The 20,673-nt window shown below is 42.2% G+C and overlaps 1 protein-coding gene across 1 annotated transcript; it reads right to left on the bottom strand.

Annotated features, from left to right (window-relative positions):
* Positions 1 to 10,419: 10,419 nt before the first annotated feature.
* hey1 (hes related family bHLH transcription factor with YRPW motif 1) lies at positions 10,420 to 18,105 on the bottom strand. Its single transcript, XM_003219554.4, has 5 exons — positions 17,774 to 18,105; positions 15,770 to 15,845; positions 15,586 to 15,669; positions 14,930 to 15,011; positions 10,420 to 12,984 (listed from the first exon to the last, which is right to left on the bottom strand). Exons 1-5 carry the CDS (start codon positions 18,094 to 18,096, stop codon positions 12,401 to 12,403), a joined length of 1,149 nt encoding a protein of 382 aa, XP_003219602.2. The 5' UTR covers positions 18,097 to 18,105; the 3' UTR covers positions 10,420 to 12,400.
* Between the last annotated feature and the right edge of the window lie 2,568 nt (positions 18,106 to 20,673).

Below are 20,673 nucleotides of genomic sequence, written 5' to 3'. Positions count from 1 at the left end.
AGGGCCAGTTCATAATCCTTCAGACTGTTGAAGAGCCGAATTATCATTTGAAAAAAAAAAGAACAAATTCCTATGCACACTGCACATGTCTTATTTGTAGTGCAAAAAAACCCCAAAACAACAACAATGAAAGAACAATACAATATTTAAAAATAAAAACAATTTTAACCAACATAAACCTATCAGGATTTCAATGGGAAGTGTGGGCCTGCTTCTGGCCAATGAAATAGTCAAGTTAATTAGGATTGTTGTTGTGTGCCTAAATCTAAAACTGAGGGTGGGGGCCAGGTAAATGACCTTGGAGGGTTGCATCCAGCCTATGGGCCTTAGTTTGGGGATCTTTTAATAAAAAATAAAGGATTGTCTTTCAAAGTAAAATAATAGAACAGTAATAAACTGCTGAATTTCTTTCAAATGTTGAAATATACCCCAGTCAGGCATGTAGCTGGAGGAGTGGCTTGAGAGGCTTCAGCCCCCCCCCCCCCCAAAACAAAATTCTCAGGGTGGTCCATGAGAAGGCCTTACTGGTATGTGGCACGGTGGCATCCTTGTCCACGCCTGGGGCCTCGGCGCACTCTCTTTCCTTTTTGGTGCCCCTGGTTTCAGCCTTCGGTGCCGAGAGAGGAAGGGCAATGCACCGACAGCCCAGGCGCCAAAGAGGATGCCACCGCATCACAGACTATTCAGAGGCCACAATAGGCCTTCGCACTCATGCACTTGGCAGGCCTTCGCGACTGTGCATTGAAGTCTCACCACACTCGTGGCTGGGAGTGGAGTGCGTCGAGCCCGTCGGCTGCCTTCCTGGACTCCCATTTGAAAAAGGGCAATCTTTCCCCAATCCCTGCATCTATGCACAGTTGGGTGCATTGGCTCTGTGTGCCAAGTTTAGTCCAGATCCCCATTCATCGGGGCATCACTATCAAACCAGAAAAAGTAATTGACAAAATGGCCAGGGAGAAGAAAAGTAGACTGCTGCTGTAAAGTAAAAAATAAGTCAAAAAGTATTCAAAATATTTTGTTAATCACCATGCTCAATATATTCCATATGCACGGGGATATTAAGATAACGATATAAAAGGTTTGCTAGAGTAGATTCTCTCTCACTCAGACTCAGCCACCCCCTCCCCCCCCCCCCCACCGGTAATCAAAATCCTGGCTACGGGCCTGACTCCAGTATAGGATTATCCTTAAAAACCTTTAGAGAACAGAAAGGATTTCCTCTAAAGATGCAACAATGGCTTCTTGGGAGGGGGGTGTTTCTACACCTATGGGACTACTATTAAAATGGCCTTATCATGGTACGACATAAAAATCAGATTTTCACACAAATTTAAGGATGTGGATGGTGGATTAGAAATGCTCAGGAAGATTCTTATGGGCTATAGAAACTCCATAGTTGTCTACACCAGCAAAATAAATCAGGCACAGTTCAGAGTATTCAGCCCCAGAGCTGCCTTGGATCACATCTATTTGTAATATACTGCACTGAGATCATATTGGTGACTATATAGTTTCCCTACACAAATTCAGATCAGGATCACATTTTCCCCCTTCTTCTCCTCAGGTTCGCCAGTCATTGCCAAGCTGAGCACTGCTATGAATGATACCAGTGGTGAAGGGATAGACTGAACAAACACAAAATAAACGATGACTTTCACTTAGGATCACTGCAGTATCACTACTGCCTTCCCTGACAAGTTGATTGCTCTGAGGTCAGAACAGGATGCAATATCCTGATCCATTGTATCTAGCAGCTGAATAGTGCTCTCACAAACCTTACTCAGAGCAAGTGTTGACATCAGGTTGTTCTCATGCTGTGTAGCCATTATAAGAAGCTGGTAAGATGAGAACAGAAGTTGCATTCCCCTTGCCTGATCCCCTTTGCTTTAAAAATCCAGCAGCAGCTTCAGAATTCTCACTGTTGCTTTGGGCTCACAGTCTTGCAAACACAATTCCAGCCCCACTCCCTTTGTACAAAGCACTAGTGTTTATCATGCTGGCTGAGTCCCATAGCCTATAGCATTGGAGTATACACACTCAAACAGTTGTAAGCAATCAGCCAGTCAGAAAGGGGTTTCCTTTATTTGAAACCCTTCTGTGACAAGAGGGTCTTAATGGCCACTAGAGAAAAGGAGGAGAGAGAAAGGAAAAGGTGAGGGGTGACCCAAATATGTGTCATTTTGTTTGCCTAAAGCTTTCTCCTGTTTTAAAGAAAACTAGTGCCTAAGAATTCAGGTATGCTACTTCAGCACAGAAACAGATAGGTTCAGGGAAAGACACAAGGGGATAAGGTAGCATAAATAACAGTATAACACTTCGTTTAAACTGCTCAGGCATCATTAAAGTGTAAGATACTGCTTTAAACCACAGGAGGCTGACTGCTAAAACCTGTTTAAGTCACACACAAGAAACTGTACAAAAGCCAATCCTTCTGATATTGAATTCAAAAGCTATACATCATACTCTGGGACAAAAACAAAATCCTCCATTACAGGGTTTTAAAAAAAATCTATAGAATCTTTCAAGGGTACTTTGGAGGAGAAACTTCAACTGCATTTGTCTTGTACTTCTTAGCAATTTATTTTCCAAATTGGGCTATTGTTTTCAAAAACTGACTGGTAGTGTATTAAATTGTTGGGAAATTATTCTCCATAAATCTTAAAGGACTTACCATAAGGCAGTCCACACAGCGAAAGTAGCATGGCAAGTTTGGATACTGAGTAGACAAGCTGAAATTATGAAGTGAGGATGAGGGTCCCTCAACCAAAGTTCAAATCCAGCCATTGAGCTTTAGAGTCAGTGTGGACCGAGATGTGAGCCAGCCATTTGGGTTTTTTTTTCTTCGTGTCAAGAGTGACTTGAGAAGCTGCAAGTCGCTGCAATTTTTTACCATCCTTTTGGGAGGCTTCTCTCATGTTCTCACATGGAGCTGGAGCTGACAGAGGGAGCTCATCCTCAGATATTTTCAGATATATCTCAGATATTTTCAGAAATATCTTCAGATATTTTTTTTGTGTGTCAGGAGCGACTTGAGAAACTGCAAGTCACTTCTGGTGTGAGAGAATTGGACGTCTGCAAGGACATTGCCCAGGGGACGCCCGGATGTTTTGATGTTTTTATCATCCTTGTGAGAGGCTTCTCTCATGTCCCTGCATGGAGCTGGAGCTGACAGAGGGAGCTCATCCGCGCTCTCCCCGGGTTGGATTCGAACCTGGCAGTTTTCAGATCAGCAACCCAACCTTCAAGTCACAAGGCTTTAATCCACTATGCCATCGGGGCTCCATCTTCAGATCAGCAACCCAATCTTCAAAACAGCAGCTCATTGCGCCACCGGAGGCTAGGCCATTTGGTGAAATAATTATATTTAAGTATGACAGCCTGAACAACTAATAGGGCATATCTCTAGAACATGATAGTTTCTTCTTCCTTTTATTGAAAACTCAGCAGCAGTAGGTTCAAGTTATTCCTTGCACTGCAGTGCAAAAAAGATAACTGTGAACAGGAAAGAAGGAATTAAGAAACCGTAGTCTAGCAAATGAATAGGCAGTTGTCAAAGGCTTGAGGGATGTGTTGGCCCCCAAGAGACATTGGAGGGCTGTACCCCCTGCCACACATCCCACAAAGAAAGGATATTTTGCCCAAATGTGGTGAAAATGTCCCCTAGTCCCCTGAAGGGCATTGGAAGGGCTTTCATGGCCCCATTGGTCATCTAACGAAGGGGTAGTGAGTATAAAACAGCCACAATGTTTACCTCCAGACTGTATATTTGTAACTGAACTAATGGATTTTGGCTTTTAAATAAAATTAAAAACAATTCCAAAATAAGATTTTTTTAAAAAGCAAACCAGACAATTAGAAGATTAAAAATTAAATAACTAAATGTTTTGATAACATTTGACAGTATTCTCTTTCACTTAGTGATGTATGAGTATGTACTGTTGCATGGATGCTTTACGTAAATACAATGTGACCTTCCTGTCCATGAAACTAATGTATGCAGGTTCACTTACCCATGATTTCACTTAGACCCCTTCTACACTGCCAGATAATCCTAGTTATCAAAGCAGAAAGTCCATATTGTCTGCTTTGAACTGGGTTGTCTTACTCTACACTGCCATATAATCCAGTTCAAAGCAGATAATGTGCATTTTATACAACTGTGTAGAAGGGACTATATTTGCTTATGCCTGGTGTACAAACTACACTTTCTTCTCAATACCTTTATAGTTTGTTCCATCCAAAATAATAGGATTTGCTACCATCCATGAAGTTCAGGAATGTACTCTCTGTGGATATGGGGGTTCTACTCCAATGTCTTCTGACCCAAGCCGCCCCCCAACATACCTTACCATGTAGCAAGTCTACCAAGAGATGAGGATCTGTTCAATTGGGACACAAGAACATAATAATAACATAATAACATAATATTTACATTCCTGTCAGAGAGCAAGGGTGTTACATTTAGAAGAAAGACCCCTATCTTCATTCTTTGTCACTGCCTTACCCATTGGGGGGAAGTGGGTGAAAGTGTATATGTATTCCTGTGCCCCAGTTGTCCAGATGTCCATTTCTTGGTGAGGTTGCTATCTAGTGAAATAAGTTTTGGAGGATATTTAGTACCATGATTGTGACTATTTAATGTTAATGAATATGGAGCAGTTATGGATCTGTAACTCTAGGCTATGGTGCTGAAAGGCAATACAGAATGCCAACTACTTAAAATGCCCTTTTCTCATGGGCAGTTAGTTATCAAAGCTCTATCTAAAAAGAAAAACTTGCCTGCCTGTAGCAGAATACCATGAAAAGTGCCAGTCCAGCCTCTCTGAAGAGGTAATTCCCGAACCTGAGAGAGCTACTGAGAAGGTCTTCTCGCATGTCCCTTGTAATCAGGGCTATCAATGTGGTTGGCCTCCCCCTTCTGGATTTTAACCCAATGGCAGTTATTAAATTATAGCAATTTAATGTCCATCATTAATGTTATAATATTTTATAGCCATAAGTTCAGCATTAATGGCAACATAGTTTTTAATCCTTATACTGTTCTAGGAACCCTAAAATTTTTAATGCAGGAATGTAATAATTATGGAGACTCTAATGTTCAGTAAAGTGAAAGGCTCCAGAGGAAAAGAAAAAAAATACACTAAACCTGGCTTCAGTTGGGGAAGCCACAGCCCTGAGTTTGTGAGACCAGAGCCGGGTGATTGAAGACTGGAGCTCTTGGAAATCTCTCGTTTACAGGATCACCATAAATCGCCTTGCTGGCAAGGAACAACAATAATGATGATGATGAAATTAAATGCATGAGTTATGGTTTTTAAGGAAGTCCAGCTTCCTCCTCCTAGTCCTTAATGCTGATCTTTTGGTAGGGAAGATACCAATGGGAGAATAACTTTCACTGAAAATAACTATGGGGCAATACTTATACACAATAACAGTGCATTTCCCCCACACCCGACTGAAAATCTGACCAGCTCCTTCTTTAGTAATCCATCTCTTTCATGAAGTGTTGTGCTGACTACATATGCTTCCCACCAGAAGGGAAGTTGCTTTTGAATAAGGACCATTCAGTACTAGTACGGGATTTCCTCTTGTTGTTGATAGCTTCCTTTAAAAAGACGATGCAATAATGCCCAAAGAAAATTCAAAGAGAGACTCTACAGACAGCAAGGCATCAATATGATGTAAAGGACATTGTTCAAACTTAATTGATGTTTTCCTTAACAAATTAATACAAAGAACAACTATTTTTAACACACAAGAATGCTGGCTACATTTCCCCCGAAACACTGTATGTGAACTCGAGGATCCTGTAACTAGTTGTTGTTTTTTGGTTGGGGGGGGGGGAGTCAAAATTGCCAGACAGGTTCCCGTTCATTTGACCTACTTGCAGATACTTGCAGAAGAAAGGCAAATTACTTCTCTAATCCATGATCACAGAAGCATTCTTAAACATGAAAACTTTTACAAATGCAATGGGTATTTATAAAGTCCCTGCAATTGTACAGTATAATTTACTCCCAATAAATGCACAAAAGAGAGGTTGCAGACAGTCTTTATTATTTCTGGGAAGGCTTAACAACTGCTGTCTTGATGTTTTCATGCTTGATCATTTAGTATCCTTCTGAGTGATAATTCCTAAGAGGGCTTTGCTTTGTACATAGGTTTCTTAGTAGTCCATGGCCCACTTGCTACTCACTATAGATTTTAAAGGGACAGTGTGGTGTCGACATCTGAGAGTTGAACTATGGTGATAAAGATCAGGGGCCAAATCCCACTTAACCATGGAAACCCACTGGGTGACCTTGGACAAGTCATATTATCTCAATCTAAGAGAAAGGCAAGGGGGAAAAAACCCTTTGAGCAAATGTTGTCAAGGAACATTTATCTTAGGATCATCATAATGTGGAAATGACTTGAAGACATATAACAACAACATTGGGGGAGGGTGCAAATTGTAAGCTTACCAGTGGTAGCTTGATAGAGGGTGCAAAGTATTTAGCCTTCTCTGCCAAATAGTGCTGGTGCTTCACTAAATTACAACTCTCATGATTCCATACCATTGAACCATGGCAGTTAAAGTAGTATTGAACTTTATCAATTCTACAGTATAGATGCACCCTTAGTTATCATTAGGGAAAAGCCATTGAAATCAATGAGAGATTATGTCAGTTAATATCTCCATGACTGAGGTAAGTCTCGTTGGTTTCAATTGATCTGCTCTACACATCCAATCACATTAAATGTGAGATTAAGCAACCTGAAAGTTACTTAGGCCAAATTCATAGTAGCCATCTGCACATTTTAGTAATTGAAGACTGGTGATGGTGTTAAAACTTTTTGCAATACAGATATAAATATTTCTCAATTCATGATACTATCTAGATTCAGAAGAGAGAACTAACGATGTTGCTTCAACTGTCTGAATATCATTTCAGCAGCTTGCTTTTTTTAAACCACAGAGCAAACATTAGCTAATAATATTTTTGTTCATTTATCCCCCTCCCCCCAGTCCCATTTTTCTCCAGAGAACTGTGAGTGGAAGCTTTTCTCCCCATTTATCACAACTGCCTTTGGAGCAGCACATAAAAGGCCATGAGTCATTGTATAAAGCTGAGCACACATAGGATACAACTGGGAGAGCAAAGTAAACTCTCTACACAATCTTCACTGCCTCTCAGGAAACTCACTAATGGCCATATGCTAGTGTTTGGTTGTATTTATCTGGCATTTTCCTCCCCTTGGCCTCCAGCATTCTAGCAAGTAGCTTGAGATCAGAGGTACCCTTGCCCTGGAATTAGATTGAGCAGGACATGTCACTTAGGTTAGCAGTGAGAACCTGAGTTGCCAATACAATGGACAAGAAGAATAACTGTCTTTCATGCCCTGGGCAATAGGAGAAGATAATTAGCCTAGTGCAGGGCTGCTTGTTACACTATAAACACAAGTGTTCACCCTTTGAGTGCCCTCAAGTCCTACAGCTTGCTCCCTCTAAGAACAATGAGATCAGAGGTGGAAGCCGAGAAGGATCACAGCTCATTATACTTTCGAAGTTTTCTAAAGAGTGTGCATAGCATATGTCCCTGCTCTAATTAGCACTTGTGTTGCCTCTTATGTGGCGCTGAAATTGTCTTTCTCAGAATATCAGCTATGCATGGGAAAGGGAGAAAGCAGTTCCATTATCTACCATTAAATCCCCAATCCTACAGACTTGAGCACAGATCCTATTAATATGATCAAGACCAATTGCACCAGAAAGATTTTTTTTCTGCCCAGTTTCCAACTAAGATCACATCTGTGCTTTTATCAAGTGTTATACATTAATAAACTGTTTCAACTTTAATTCACCCACACTTTATGATTAATAAACTTTAAGGCAGCTGCTTTGAATGACTTTTCTTGTTACCTCTCAAGGATTTGTCCAATTGCTTCCTTATACCCAGTTTCAAAATTGATCAGTACAGATGTGGTTAAATTCTTCTTTCTCTGAGCAAAAGGTTTTACAGCTTCTGAGAGTTCAAGTAGTAAGAAAACACCTGGAGCTGAAACTTAATCTTTCTTCACAAAGGCTAAGATCACACGGTAGAAGAATTAAGAAGCATAGCAAAAGGTTGGATGCATTTTTCTGAAAATAGGGTGCTCTTGCTCCCAATGGGAAAAAAGAGGATGTTTGCTCATGTATATGTATAAGTCAAAGTCTGAGAAGTTGTTTTCTACATATAATTATTTGCAATGTGCGCTCACATACTAGTAAATCTTAACTACTGATATTACCAAGAAAATTGGAGGCAGGTAGATTTATTATTTAATGCTTTTTAATGTATGTATAATGTATTTTTACTGATTACTGTTAATGGTTTTAAATGTGTTGTTAATTTTATTGATTGTTTGGCACTGAATCTTGCCAGGTGTTGTAAGCCACCTTGAGTCCCCTCGGGTGAGAAAGGTGGGGTAAAAATGTTTTTAATTAATTAATTAATTAATTAAGCTGCTCGATATGTTTCCATTATCTTAAACATGGAATTGATAGATTGGTGTGATACTTGAAAAATCCACTCAATGACTTAAAAATATAGTTAAAGCATACATTCAAAATAGCTAAATCTGTTATTCATTGCACACAATGAAGTCATTCATTGTATGCATTGTGGAGGCTCCTTCTTTGGAGGCTTTTAAGCAGAGGCTGGATGGTTATCTGTCGGGGGTGCTTTGAATGCGATTTTCCTGCTTCTTGGCAGGGGGTTGGACTGGATGGCCCATGAGGTCTCTTCCAACTCTATGATTCTTTGATTCAAAGTTACCTTTGAAATGCAACTGTATCATGCACTTGTTGCACACACAATAATTGGAATCACTAATAAAAATATAAATCTTATCAATGGGAAACATTGTCTGCCTACTCACACTCCTATCTGGATGTGAAAGGTGGATATTAACTGTTAACTATGAGCTTCAAGGATCCAGTTACAGTGCCTAAACTTTAGTGCTTGAAGTACTTCAAGCAAAAGAACTCTTTATGGAGGACAATCTTCTCTTTAAAATTATCTTCTGTTTGAAGATAGCCATATTGCCTGCAACCCTTGTGCTGGCAGGACTGCCGACTTGAAGGTTGGGTTGCTGACCTGAAGGATGCCGGTTCAAATCATAGGGAGGTCATATTTTATCAGATGTAGGTGGGATCATCCTGTATGCTCAAACGTACTTCTGAGGTCCCATTGACACTAGCCTTTTAATACAGTTGTGGGCCAGATAGCAAACACCCACAAAAGTACACAAAAGGAAGTCCTAAATGCGCATCAGTGCTCTGTGGTGTGTGTGATCACTATTCAGGCCTCAAGCTGGTTCAAGGATTTCCTATGTAATCATCTGCACAGTGAAACCACTTTCTTCAATACTGGTTTGACACTGCATTAAATAGTCAGTGCTGATGGGGCATCACAATCTATATCTATATCCTGGTGCATTTTGGAACAGTTTGGACCATGGATTATGGGACTTGCAGTATCTTCACTCACTTCCCGAGACCACCATGACCCCCACCAATGACTGATCAAGACCAAACTTGGCACATAGAGCCCCCATAACCCACTCTACCTCCTAGCGCTGTTTGGAGTCAGATGGACCATGGACGATGTGACTTGCATATGGGAATTTTAGTTCACCCGCACCCACTGAACCCAGCTGACATTGGATTTAGACTACACTTGGAAGACAGGCAAACAATGCCTTTCTCAAATAACTGCCGGGTCCCCAAGCTAGTCCCCAAGCTGGCGGGGACGAGAGACAGGGCCTTTTCAGTAGTGGCTCCCCGCCTATGGAACGCCCTCCCCAGTGAAGTCAGGCAGGCTCCCTCCCTCCTATCTTTCTGTAGGAAAGTTAAAACTTGGCTGTGGGGCCAGGCTTTCGAATAACAATTAGCAGCACTAATTATTATTATGTATGCTGGAACTCAATTGACAGACCCAGTTTTTTAGACTCAAACATGCCCATCTGTATTTTATAAGTGTTTTTATGAATGTCTGATGTAATTTAGTAACTTTTTAATTGATTCACAATGTATTGTACAATTTTATATATGTGTTTTATTGTAAGCCGCCCTGAGTCCCCTATTGGGTGAGTAGGGCAGGATATAAATATTGTAATAAATAAATAAATGTGTGTGAATAGTATACAGCAAATAATGATTTTTCAATTACAGAACTGGACGATCATATTATTTTTAAAGGGAATCTTAATTCTCACATATCTTGAAAGATGGATTCATAAGAAAATATCAGAATTTAACAGAATAATTAGAATAAGACATATTGTTTACTAAACAGTAACACATTTAAGGAAGCAGAAACACATGGTTGTCTATCATAAGTTGTTGAAAACTGCATATTCTTTACTTTTGTATCGCCAGAGAAACCTAGTATTCAGTTTTGTTGTCCTCATCCTTTTATTAGAAACAAAATACAAAACTGATCACAATCTGATGGGAACATCTTTAGAGTACGTTTTTCAAAAACAAGCCCAAAACATATATACAAGAACCCTGTCCAAATCGAGGTATCACCTTTGCATTATCCTAGACATTTTGTTGCACGTAGTGGATTACTCCAAGATAAAATCCTAAATATTAAAAAATAATTATGTAAAAGGGGATCACAATTGGGAAAATAATGGCACGTTATAAGGTGATTCACAATCTTTTATTTTTGGTTACAAAAAAGGTTATATCCAATTGAGTCCACCTCTGATGGGGCAGAATCTCTCTCCGCCCTTGAGTGATCCCAATCCATTCAAGATAATTCAGGAACCATTTGAAGCATATTGGAGGGGAAACGAGAGGGTAGGAGAGAGAGATGATAATGATGAAAATCTGTTTGAGAATCCAACAGTTGTGCATGTTTGTGCTTTACTGAAGAGTACTAACTTGCAGCCCTCAGAATATGCATTTCAAATGTACCAACAAAGCTGGAGGCAAAGAAGTTGACTTCCTCCACACATAGGGCTCCCTATATAATTCAACCACCTCCATTCTCACATTCTTGTGGATAAGATTTCATTTCCATGTTCAATCAAGAATTTGCAGAAGACAGGTACTTGATGTTGTATGTTTAAAAGGAAAGATGTAGAAAACTTGGGAGACAAACCGAATAAGATACTTATTGAAAGTAATGTGAAAAATTATGTCTTGGCCTAATTTAAAACCCACTGATTTCAGTGGGACCAATTACATCAAACTCAGATTGGATACAACCCCTGTTGCCTGGACTGAAACCTGGTAGCCCTCACTCACAATGTATCCTAAAATTAAAACTAAATGAAGTACAGGACAATAAGAGGAAACAGGTTGAAACTAAGTTTAATATAGTTTCCAATGAAACCAATGGGTAAGTTAATGATGATCAACTGACCTCCCAGTGATCTATATACATACATGGGGGTTGTGTTAATTTATGTTACAGTCCTGTACTTAAAGCCCTTCCACACAGCCATATAACCCAGATAATCAAGGCAAATAATCCACATTATCTGCTTTGAACTGGGTTATCTGAGTTCATACTGCCATATAATCTAGTTCAATGTGGATTTTATACAGCTGTGTGGAAGGGGCCATAGGTATAGGTCTACTAAAAACAACAGGACTTACTTCAGAGTAGACACAGGACTGTATTGCTAAACTTAAATGCAGCCCAGTGTGTCAAAATCTGGAGTAAACGTGAACACACTCCTAGAATTAGGACATTAATTGTCACCTTTCTGTGATCATTGCAGGCATTTCCATCCCCATGGCAGAGAACATCAATTTGGCACAGGAAACAGATCTGCTCCCATTACAGAACAGAGAGGGAAGCAAAATCAAGATTAACTACTGCACTAGTCACAGAAAGGATATGTATTCCCACCTCTTATATAAAGCAGGTCCAGCTGATTTGTCAACGCTTTTGCTCCAAAACACAAAACTGAAAATACAGTTTTTAAAAGATTTTCCTCCATGAAAAACACATCAGAATCACAAGAAGACAAAAACAGGGAAAAAAATGGTTAAGGCTCCATTGCTCTTTTTTTTAAAAGAGTCTACTATTATTATTATTTTAGAAAGCCAAGATTCTCAATAAATTGGGTCGCTCGAGAAAAATACCACTAACATAACAAACCAGTCACCACAACTCTATTTGAAAAAAAGTAATAGTCTATTGTGATGTAAAGATCTCGATAAATGTCTGGAATTTGTTTTTAAAATATGCTAAAACAAACAGTGAAAATACTCTTTTGCTCTGTCTCTCTTTCTGTACACTCTGTTAAAAGTGAAATTGTACCTTTTACATCAAAGGGTTAAGAGAGTTCAAGACTGAAGTTGGAAATGCTCCAGCTCAGCTGGATATTTACACGCATGCGAACCCGCTCCACCCTGCTAGAAGGCACCAATCTCAGTCCCCCAAGGTCTGTAGGGTTTGCCAAGGTTGGCTGGCTGCACTGACGTGGATGGACTGAGAGCACTAGGAGACAGGAGATGGAAGGAGCTGAAAGAAAAAGGAAATGCAGACAAAGAAGCCATGGAAGATAGCAAAGGAGGGGAGAGTTTAGAAGCAGACGTGACCACGGGAAGCATCGGCCCTATGCTGCCATTAGGGGGCGCTCTCAGCGAAGATGACTCGGCATGTGGAGCAGAGCTTCTGGTGGGATGGTGGCCTTCTGGAGAAGAGGCAGACCCATTTGTGCCCGTGTGCCCGTTCTGAGGCAGGAGCAACGAGTGGGAGATGTGGGGGTGATGTCCAAAGGCACTGCCCCACGGGATCTGTCCAAGTGCTGGGTGTGTGCTGCTTGCTGCTTCCCGCTGGGAGGCATAATTATTCAGGTGAGACACAAGGCGGACGCGGAGAGGATCAGCGGTGTCCAGGCCCTCAATTATGCTCAGGTAGCGGGCTACTTCGGCCAAGCACTCTCGAAAACCTAGACTCCGATAGTCCATAGCAAGAGCATGAGCATCAAAATAGCCTAGGAGAAAAGAACAAGAAAAGGATGCCTTCAAGATGGATATATAAGTTCTATCATTATCTCTTGACCATCTTCCTCTGTTGGGTAGCTATAACTCTCCCCATCTGACAAGTCAACGGTTGGTGAGAAGCATCTTTTTGGCCTGAGATCCAAAGTCATTCAGAGAAATGGGTGAACAGGGTCAAATAGAGTTGTATCATACAGTCCTTGTGCTCTCTTTCAACTCTATGATTTTTAGGGTTCCCATTTCTAACCAGAAATTGAACCCAAATCCAACAAAGGAAGCAAGTCAACAAACTTCCCCCCATTGATACCATTCGGTTTGTCCCCACAGATCATTAATTTTAAAAAAGAACACTACATAACAGCAAACTGTTCATTCAGATGAGACCACCTTGAATTAAGTCAGATCACAGCTTCAGTTAGAACAATTCTGTTCTAACTGAATAGCAGAGTGTAGACTACAGAATTATTTGGGAACTGAACTCCTGAAATCCGCAGGCATCATGGTCATTGCTTGGAGGTTCAGGCCGCTGTAGTCCAACAGATCTTCTTCTCCTCTCCCAGTCACCCTGCTCTGAAACTTGGCAGTAACTTTCTAAACTGTCAGGCTACTACAGGTCTTTCTCAGCCTTGACTGTCTATTAAGTGGATATACTGGGAATTGCACTGTTCTGTATGCAAAGAATGAATCCTTCCATAAGAACACATCTCTCTCTCTCTCTCTCTCTTAGGAAGTGGGCTTACACTGAGTAAGACCATTTACCCATCCTTTCAAGTGTTCTTGACATTAACACTGAGCAACACTTTCCAGTCTGGATTCTTTTCTAGCCTCACCTAAAATGCCAGAGATTACACATGGGGCCTCTGTATCATATTACAGAGCCTTCCTGAGATTTTTAGAGATTCAGTCCTCAAGCCATGAAAATATATACACTTTCTTTTTTATTATTCTTACATCTCTCAATATGTTACAGTCCCCTATGGGGAAAAGAATAGTATCAGTTGCAACTCCTCAGGAAACACATTATAGATGTGGCTGAGAATGTGTTCACCTTACAGATCATTCTAACCTGTGAAAAATACACGGGAAGCACTATATACACTTACAGTAAAACCTAAGCTATATATACTTGGAATAAAATTCTTAGCTTATTACAAATTGCTCTGGAGGAAGCAGGCTGTGATTTCCCAACTTTAGCAAGCAAAAAATATACATAATGGAGCTACATTTCTAATATATCTTCCTGATCCTTTACCATTCTGGCATTATAAATTGAAACTGCAACAGGTTGGGTGCCCCTTTTCAAAGTTCTAACAACCCAGCTATGTTAACTTCCAGGATTTTCCATTTTATTTGTGTTCTCTCTCTCACACAGCAATTCTAGTTTTTGTTGTTCTTCATCAACCATTAGTGAGCGTTTCAGCTAACAGTGACTGCTATCTCCAATGTATGAGAAGCAGTGAGGGCTCTTCCACACAGCCATATAACCCAGAATATCAAGGCAGAAAATCCCACAATATCTGCTCTGACCACTGCCATATATTCCAGTTCAAAGCACAAAATGTGGGATTTTATTCAGCTGTGTGGAAGCGACCTGAATCTATTATGGTTTTTCATCCTATCTATAATGGAATTATTCAAGGTGCTGAACATTAGCCCCAAAATAGATTTGGCTCTTTTGAAGTTGGAATGGAAAGTGAATGTGGACTCATTGTCCCAACTGCATGAGAGCCACCAGTTGCTACATACTGCACATATACTGGGCATGCGCAACTCTTAACTTTTCTCTGATCGCCCATTAAAAAGTTGACACATGCCCATGTCTATTGCTATCTCCTCCTTCAAGAAAGCTGTTACTTTAGTTTATAAAGAGCCATTTTCCAAAAGAATCCCAAAAGTCAACATGCAGAACTAAGTGCCACACCAAATAGGAAACATTACCTTTCCCTCCTGCTGTGTGCAACATTTTTAGATGATCCACAGTCATTTGCAAGATTTCAGCCTTCTCCAGTTTGGCTGATCCCTAAGATTGGAGAGATGAACATGAGTACAAAAATAGCCAAACAGAAAATGAAAAAGTGGGGAGGGAGGTAACCCAACACAGCAATTCCCAAGTTACAAACAAGATAGATTCAACAGGTCTATTCTTCAATTGAATTTATTTGTAAGTCAGATCATGTACATTTCTTAAAGGTAACTCCAGCCAAAAAAACTATATATATTAGCTTTGGATAACATAGGAAAGAGTTAACAACCATGTGGTGTTTGTTTTGCTGTCTGTGCCCTGTTCAAAAAATTGCACCTCACTTTCTCTCCTTGTGATAATTGAATTTTTGGAAAATTTGGATTGTTGTGGAAACAAAGATTGGTGGGAATGTTTCAGTGGAGACCCCTTTTCCCCATGAGAACTCTTCCAGGAGTGAAATCTACTTCCAAGGAGTAGATTTCTCTCACTTCCTGTTGTCCCACCCCTGTTCATAACTGTGAGTTGTTTATAAGTCTGATGTTTTTAACTCAAGGACTTGCCTGTATGGTCCAAGTGCATTGCAAGCACCCCAATACCATCTACTTTCTTCAACTCCCCTAAAAAAAATTACCTGTTTTTCAAAAGCACTAGGCACTAGCCTCCTCAGCTCAGATAAGCTGTTGTTGATACGATCCCTGCGTCGTTTCTCAATAATCTAGAAGGAAAAAAAGGATATTTGACTTCCCTCCCAAGGAAAACATTTTTTTCAAAGGGAAAGAAAGAGGAAAGTTTCAGCAAAACAAAATAAGACTTACTCCTCGGCGCCTTTTCCTAGCCAGGATCTGAGAAGTAGTGGTCGGAGACATTGAACCCGGAGCAGAGCTCAAATTTCTGAAATCAGCAAAAAGTGAGGAAAGGGTCAGTGCAGAGATCCTAACAGAACAGGCAGCAAGGGGAAAGATGTCTATTGAACAGGGCCAAGGAAATATTCAGAGTCTTCTGTTGCCAGCAATTCCCAGATGAAGACAGTACCACAAATGCAACATAGGAAACAGGTCCTAAAGTGCTTTCTTCATTGCCAGGAAGCAGACCCATTTTCCCACTGCCATCTATCTCTACTACCTCTAGGAAGGTAATAAAATTCTGCATCTTAAAAAGAGGTTGCCTTGAGCATGTGCAGAGCATCTTCCTGCAACCATACTATGACTCCGTCCGGCACTAACTAGTCCATCCCAAGCTATTCTGGTCTGACCAAGGATACACATACTCAATTCAAAGAGGGCTGCAACCTGCAAGCATATTTGACTCCCATCTTCACTAAGAAATAAACTAAACAGAATTGATTCTCAAGTGGAGGCAAGATACAGAGCACAGTGATATTAGGAACACTCTGTGCAATCCTTTTCATATTTATATTTATGAGGGTTTCAATTGGGTTTCCTCTAATATGAAGGAAAACAGAACTGATGATTATGGCGTGCATAACAGCCTGGATCCTACTGTTAATCTCAACTAGAGCAGACGCAATAAAGCAGTTGAATTTACCAATGTGTTAACACACCACTGAATCCAAGTCATCTAGAAGTACAAGTTGAGTGTTGCTTATCTAAAATACTTGGGTCCATAAGTGTTTTGGATTTTGGATCTTTCTGGATTTTAGAATACCTATATTTGCATCTATATGCATAACAAGGTATCTTGAAGATGGGATGCAAGTCTCAACGATCATTTCTTGATTCACACTGTATCACTTTAAGGTAGCTTTACACAACACAGTAGACTCTCCGTTAACCAGAACCCAAGCAACCGGCACTCTCTTAGCAACCAGCAAAAACCCCCAAAGAAACAATATTTTGAGTTGGGTTGTTGTGAGTTTTCCAGGCTGTATGGCCATGTTTCAGAAGCATTCTCTCCTGACGTTTCACCCATATCTATGGCAGGCATCCTCAGAGGTTGTGAGGTCTGATGGAGACTAGTCAAGTGGGGTGTATATATATCTGTGGAATAATGTCCAGGGTCGGAGAAAGCTTGTCTGCCTGAGGCAAGTGTTAATGTTGCAATTGGCCACCTTGATTAGTACTGAATGGCCTTTCAGTTTCAAGGTCTGGCTGATTCCTACCTGGGGGGGGGATCCTTTGTTGGGAGGTGTTAACTGGCCCTGATTGTTCCTTGTCTGGAATTCCTATGTTCTCTGACTGTTGTTCTTTATTTACTGTCTTGATTTTAGAGTTTTTTGTAAAACTGGTAGCCAGATTTCGTTCATTTTCATGGTTTCCTTCTTTCTGTTGAAACTGTGCACATGCTTGTGGATTTCAGTGGCTTCTCTACATAGTCTGACATGGTGATTGTTAAAGTGGTCCAGCATTTCGGTGTCCTCAAATAATATTGGTTGGTTCATCAAGCGCTCTGCTAGGGCTGGCAGCTCTGGTTGAGTTAGTCTGCAGTGCCTTTCATGTTCCTTAACGCCTCCCAACAAAGGATTCCCCCAGGCAGTAAGAAGCCAGACCTTGAAGCTGCAAGGCTATTCGATGCTAATCAAGGTGGTCAATTGCAACATTCACACCTGCCTCCAACAGGCAAGAGTTCTTTCTCCCACCCGGGACATTCCACAGATATATAAACCCCACTTGCCTAGTTTCCAACAGGCCGCACAACCTCTGAGGATGCCTGCCATAGATGCGGGCGGAACGTCAGGAGAGAATGCTTCTGGAACATGGCCATACAGCCCGGAAAACTCACAACAACCCACCGAGAGTGAACTGTGTCCCCCAGGCTGGGAATGCCGGATTTGGGGGGATTTCCACTCAGGCGCGGCTCACCCATTCTCGTCGGCGCTCTCCTTCTCCACCTCGATGGGCTCGTCGAGCTCCTCGCTGTCCGACGAGCTGTAATCCGGGTGAGTCCGCTTCATGCTCCCGGGTCCCGGGGCCACGATCCGGAATAACACGGGGAAGCCACTGGGAGTGGCCGTGAGGCGCGTGGGGCGCGGGTGGAGGAGCGGGTGGGTGGCGAGGCCCCTGCCCTTCCTCCTGCCTCTGGCCTCGGGAGAGCAGCCCCACTCGCCGTCGCCTCTTACCCGGAGGAGGAGCGGGCGAAGAGGCGCGCCAGGCGCTCCCGGCCACGGAGGACTCCGCATAGCCATTTGCAGCGGCAGGCTTCGTGGTTGGCTAAGCCCCCTCCGCCGGGAACCAATCGGCGTCCGACCCGAGGAGAAGGGGAGGAGTCTTTCAGCCCCCGCCGCTCCCGATTGGCTACGACGCGCCTGGGGGAGGCCGCCTGAACGTTCGAAGCGGTGGGGCTGCTCTCCCACCGCGCCTCGTCTGGGCGCGGGGCCAAGCGGGGAGCGGGGAGCGGCGCACGCGTGGCCCGGCGGCCGTGGGAAAGTCGCTCTGTGCCCGGCCGGCGGCCAAGGAGGGAAGGAGGCGGCGGCGCTGGTGCTGCTGCTGCTGCGCGGGGTGTGCGGGAGCGGCGGCCGCCGCGTGTGAACCTCCCCTGGGCGCCGGGCGGAGCGGGGAAAGGCGGCTCTGGGCTTGTCTCGACGGACGCACAAAGAGCCGCGGCTCCGGTTTGGGGCGGGGAGAGAAAGGGCCCCCTGGCTCCTCCAGCTCTCCCTGCGGGATCCGGATAGAGTCCAGTCAACCAAGAACACGTGTACATGTATTTTACTGGCAGCTCACAAAAGGAGGGGAAATTTCTGCTACTGTATCTGCACTGATCATTTAATGCAGTTTCAAACCCGTAAAGGAGGAAGTACAGTAGTTTGGATTGCTTTGAGTTTTCCAGGCTGTACGGCCATGTTCCAGAAGCATTCTCTCCTGACGTTTCGCCCACATCTATGGCAGGCATTCGCAGAGGTTGTGAGATATATTGGAAACAAGGCAAGGGAGGTTTATATACCTGTGGAAGATCCAGGGTGGGAGAAAGAACTCTTGTCTGTTGGAGGCAAGTGTAAATGTTGCAATTCATCACCTTGATTAGCATTGAAAAGCCTTGCAACTTCAAAACCTGGCTGATTCCTTCCTGTGGGAATCCTTTGTTGGGAGGTGTTAGCTGGCCTTGATTATTTCATGTCTGGAATTTCCCTGACAAGAATAGGTCTCCTCAGCCACCCACACATCCACTGCCAAGACACCACACTTGGAGGTCCATCATCCTCAAGCTACGAGGGATCGCCCAAGTAAGGAAGGAATTCTCCTAAAAACCATGAAAATGAACATAATCTGGTTACCAGTATTTTAAAAATTCTAAAATCAGAACAGTAAATAAAGAGCAACACTCTGAAAACAGGAATTCCAGAGAGGAAACAATCAGGGCCAGCTAACACCTCTCAAAAAAAGGATTCCCCCCAGGCAGGAATCAGCCAGGCATTGAATCTGCAATGCTTTTCAGTGCTAATCAAGGTGATTAATTGCAACATCCACACTGGCCTGCAACAGACAAGAGTTCTTTCTACCACCCTGAACATTCCACAGATAAATAAACTTCACCTACCTAGTTTCCAACACCTCACAACCTCTAAGGATGCCTGCCATAGATGTGGGTGAAACATCAGGAGAGAATGCTTCTGGAACATGGTCATACAGCCCAGAAAACTCACAGCAATCCAAGGCTAAAAATCTTGTAAAACTACAACTCCTGTGATTCCATGGCGTTGCAATATGGCAGTTAAAGTGGTGTCACTGTCAACTTGCAAGAATTCTAGAGTAAAGTAATCTTCCGATACACATATCTGTAGCAGCTTGTTGTTAATAAGACATACATATGCATCTAAAAAGAGGCAGGCAAAGCAAACCAAGGGAATGCAAAACTAGCAAATGTGAGTATTTTCGGTGTGAATAGTTGCCAGTGTTTCACTGCAATGCTAGAGATTTGGGCACTGAAGAAAAGTTGACATGGGAAAGAGCAAAATTCATATTGAGGGATGTCCCCATTCCCACACACCTCCCCCACAATGACAATTATAAGTTTGGTTCTTTTGTTTCTTTTCTTTTTTTTAGTCCAGCAATTTCCTTGGCCCTGTAATACTATCCCTGTCGGCATTTAGCCGACAGGGCTGGCAAGAATGGCAGTTGATAGCTTCCATGCCCAAGGGATGCTGAACTTGCTTTGAGTTTTCGTTTGAACCTTAAATGAACTTTCCAAGATACAAAAACTATTTGTGCATGCATATACCTAAATCTGGGATGTATTTACCGTTTCATGGACCTAGAAGTCACCAGCCACACTGATAGTCATGTTTTGACTTTTTTTTTCATGTCAGGAGCGTCTTGATAAACTGCAAGTCACTTCTGGTTTGAGAGAATTGGCCGTCTTCAAGGACGTTACCCAGGGGATGTCCGGATTTTTGATGTTTTACTATCCTTGTGGGAGGCTTCTCTCATGTCCCCACATGGGAAGCTGGAGCTGACAGAGGGAGCTCACCCACTCTCCCCAGACTCAGATCACTAACCTGTCAGTCAGCAGTCCTGCCGGCACAAGGGTTTAACCCACTTTGCTATCAGGGGCTCCTTGTTTTGACGTAAATATGCTTAATTTCTAGAAATCCTAAATGAGTTGGGCATGTATGGTTTTAATGTCACATACAGCACATCTGGATCTCCACATTTTGAGCCACAAATTTCTCCAGCCAAACAACATGAAGAATCATCAGAATAGTAGTTTCTTTAAACCTGGAAAGTTACAGGTCCCTCAAGTCCTAATATCTATATGGGAACTGCAA

This window comes from Anolis carolinensis, chromosome 4 (genome assembly GCF_035594765.1).
Source record: "Anolis carolinensis isolate JA03-04 chromosome 4, rAnoCar3.1.pri, whole genome shotgun sequence".
Classification (NCBI taxonomy): domain Eukaryota; kingdom Metazoa; phylum Chordata; class Lepidosauria; order Squamata; family Dactyloidae; genus Anolis; species Anolis carolinensis.
This window is presented reverse-complemented; position numbering and strand designations above follow the sequence as displayed.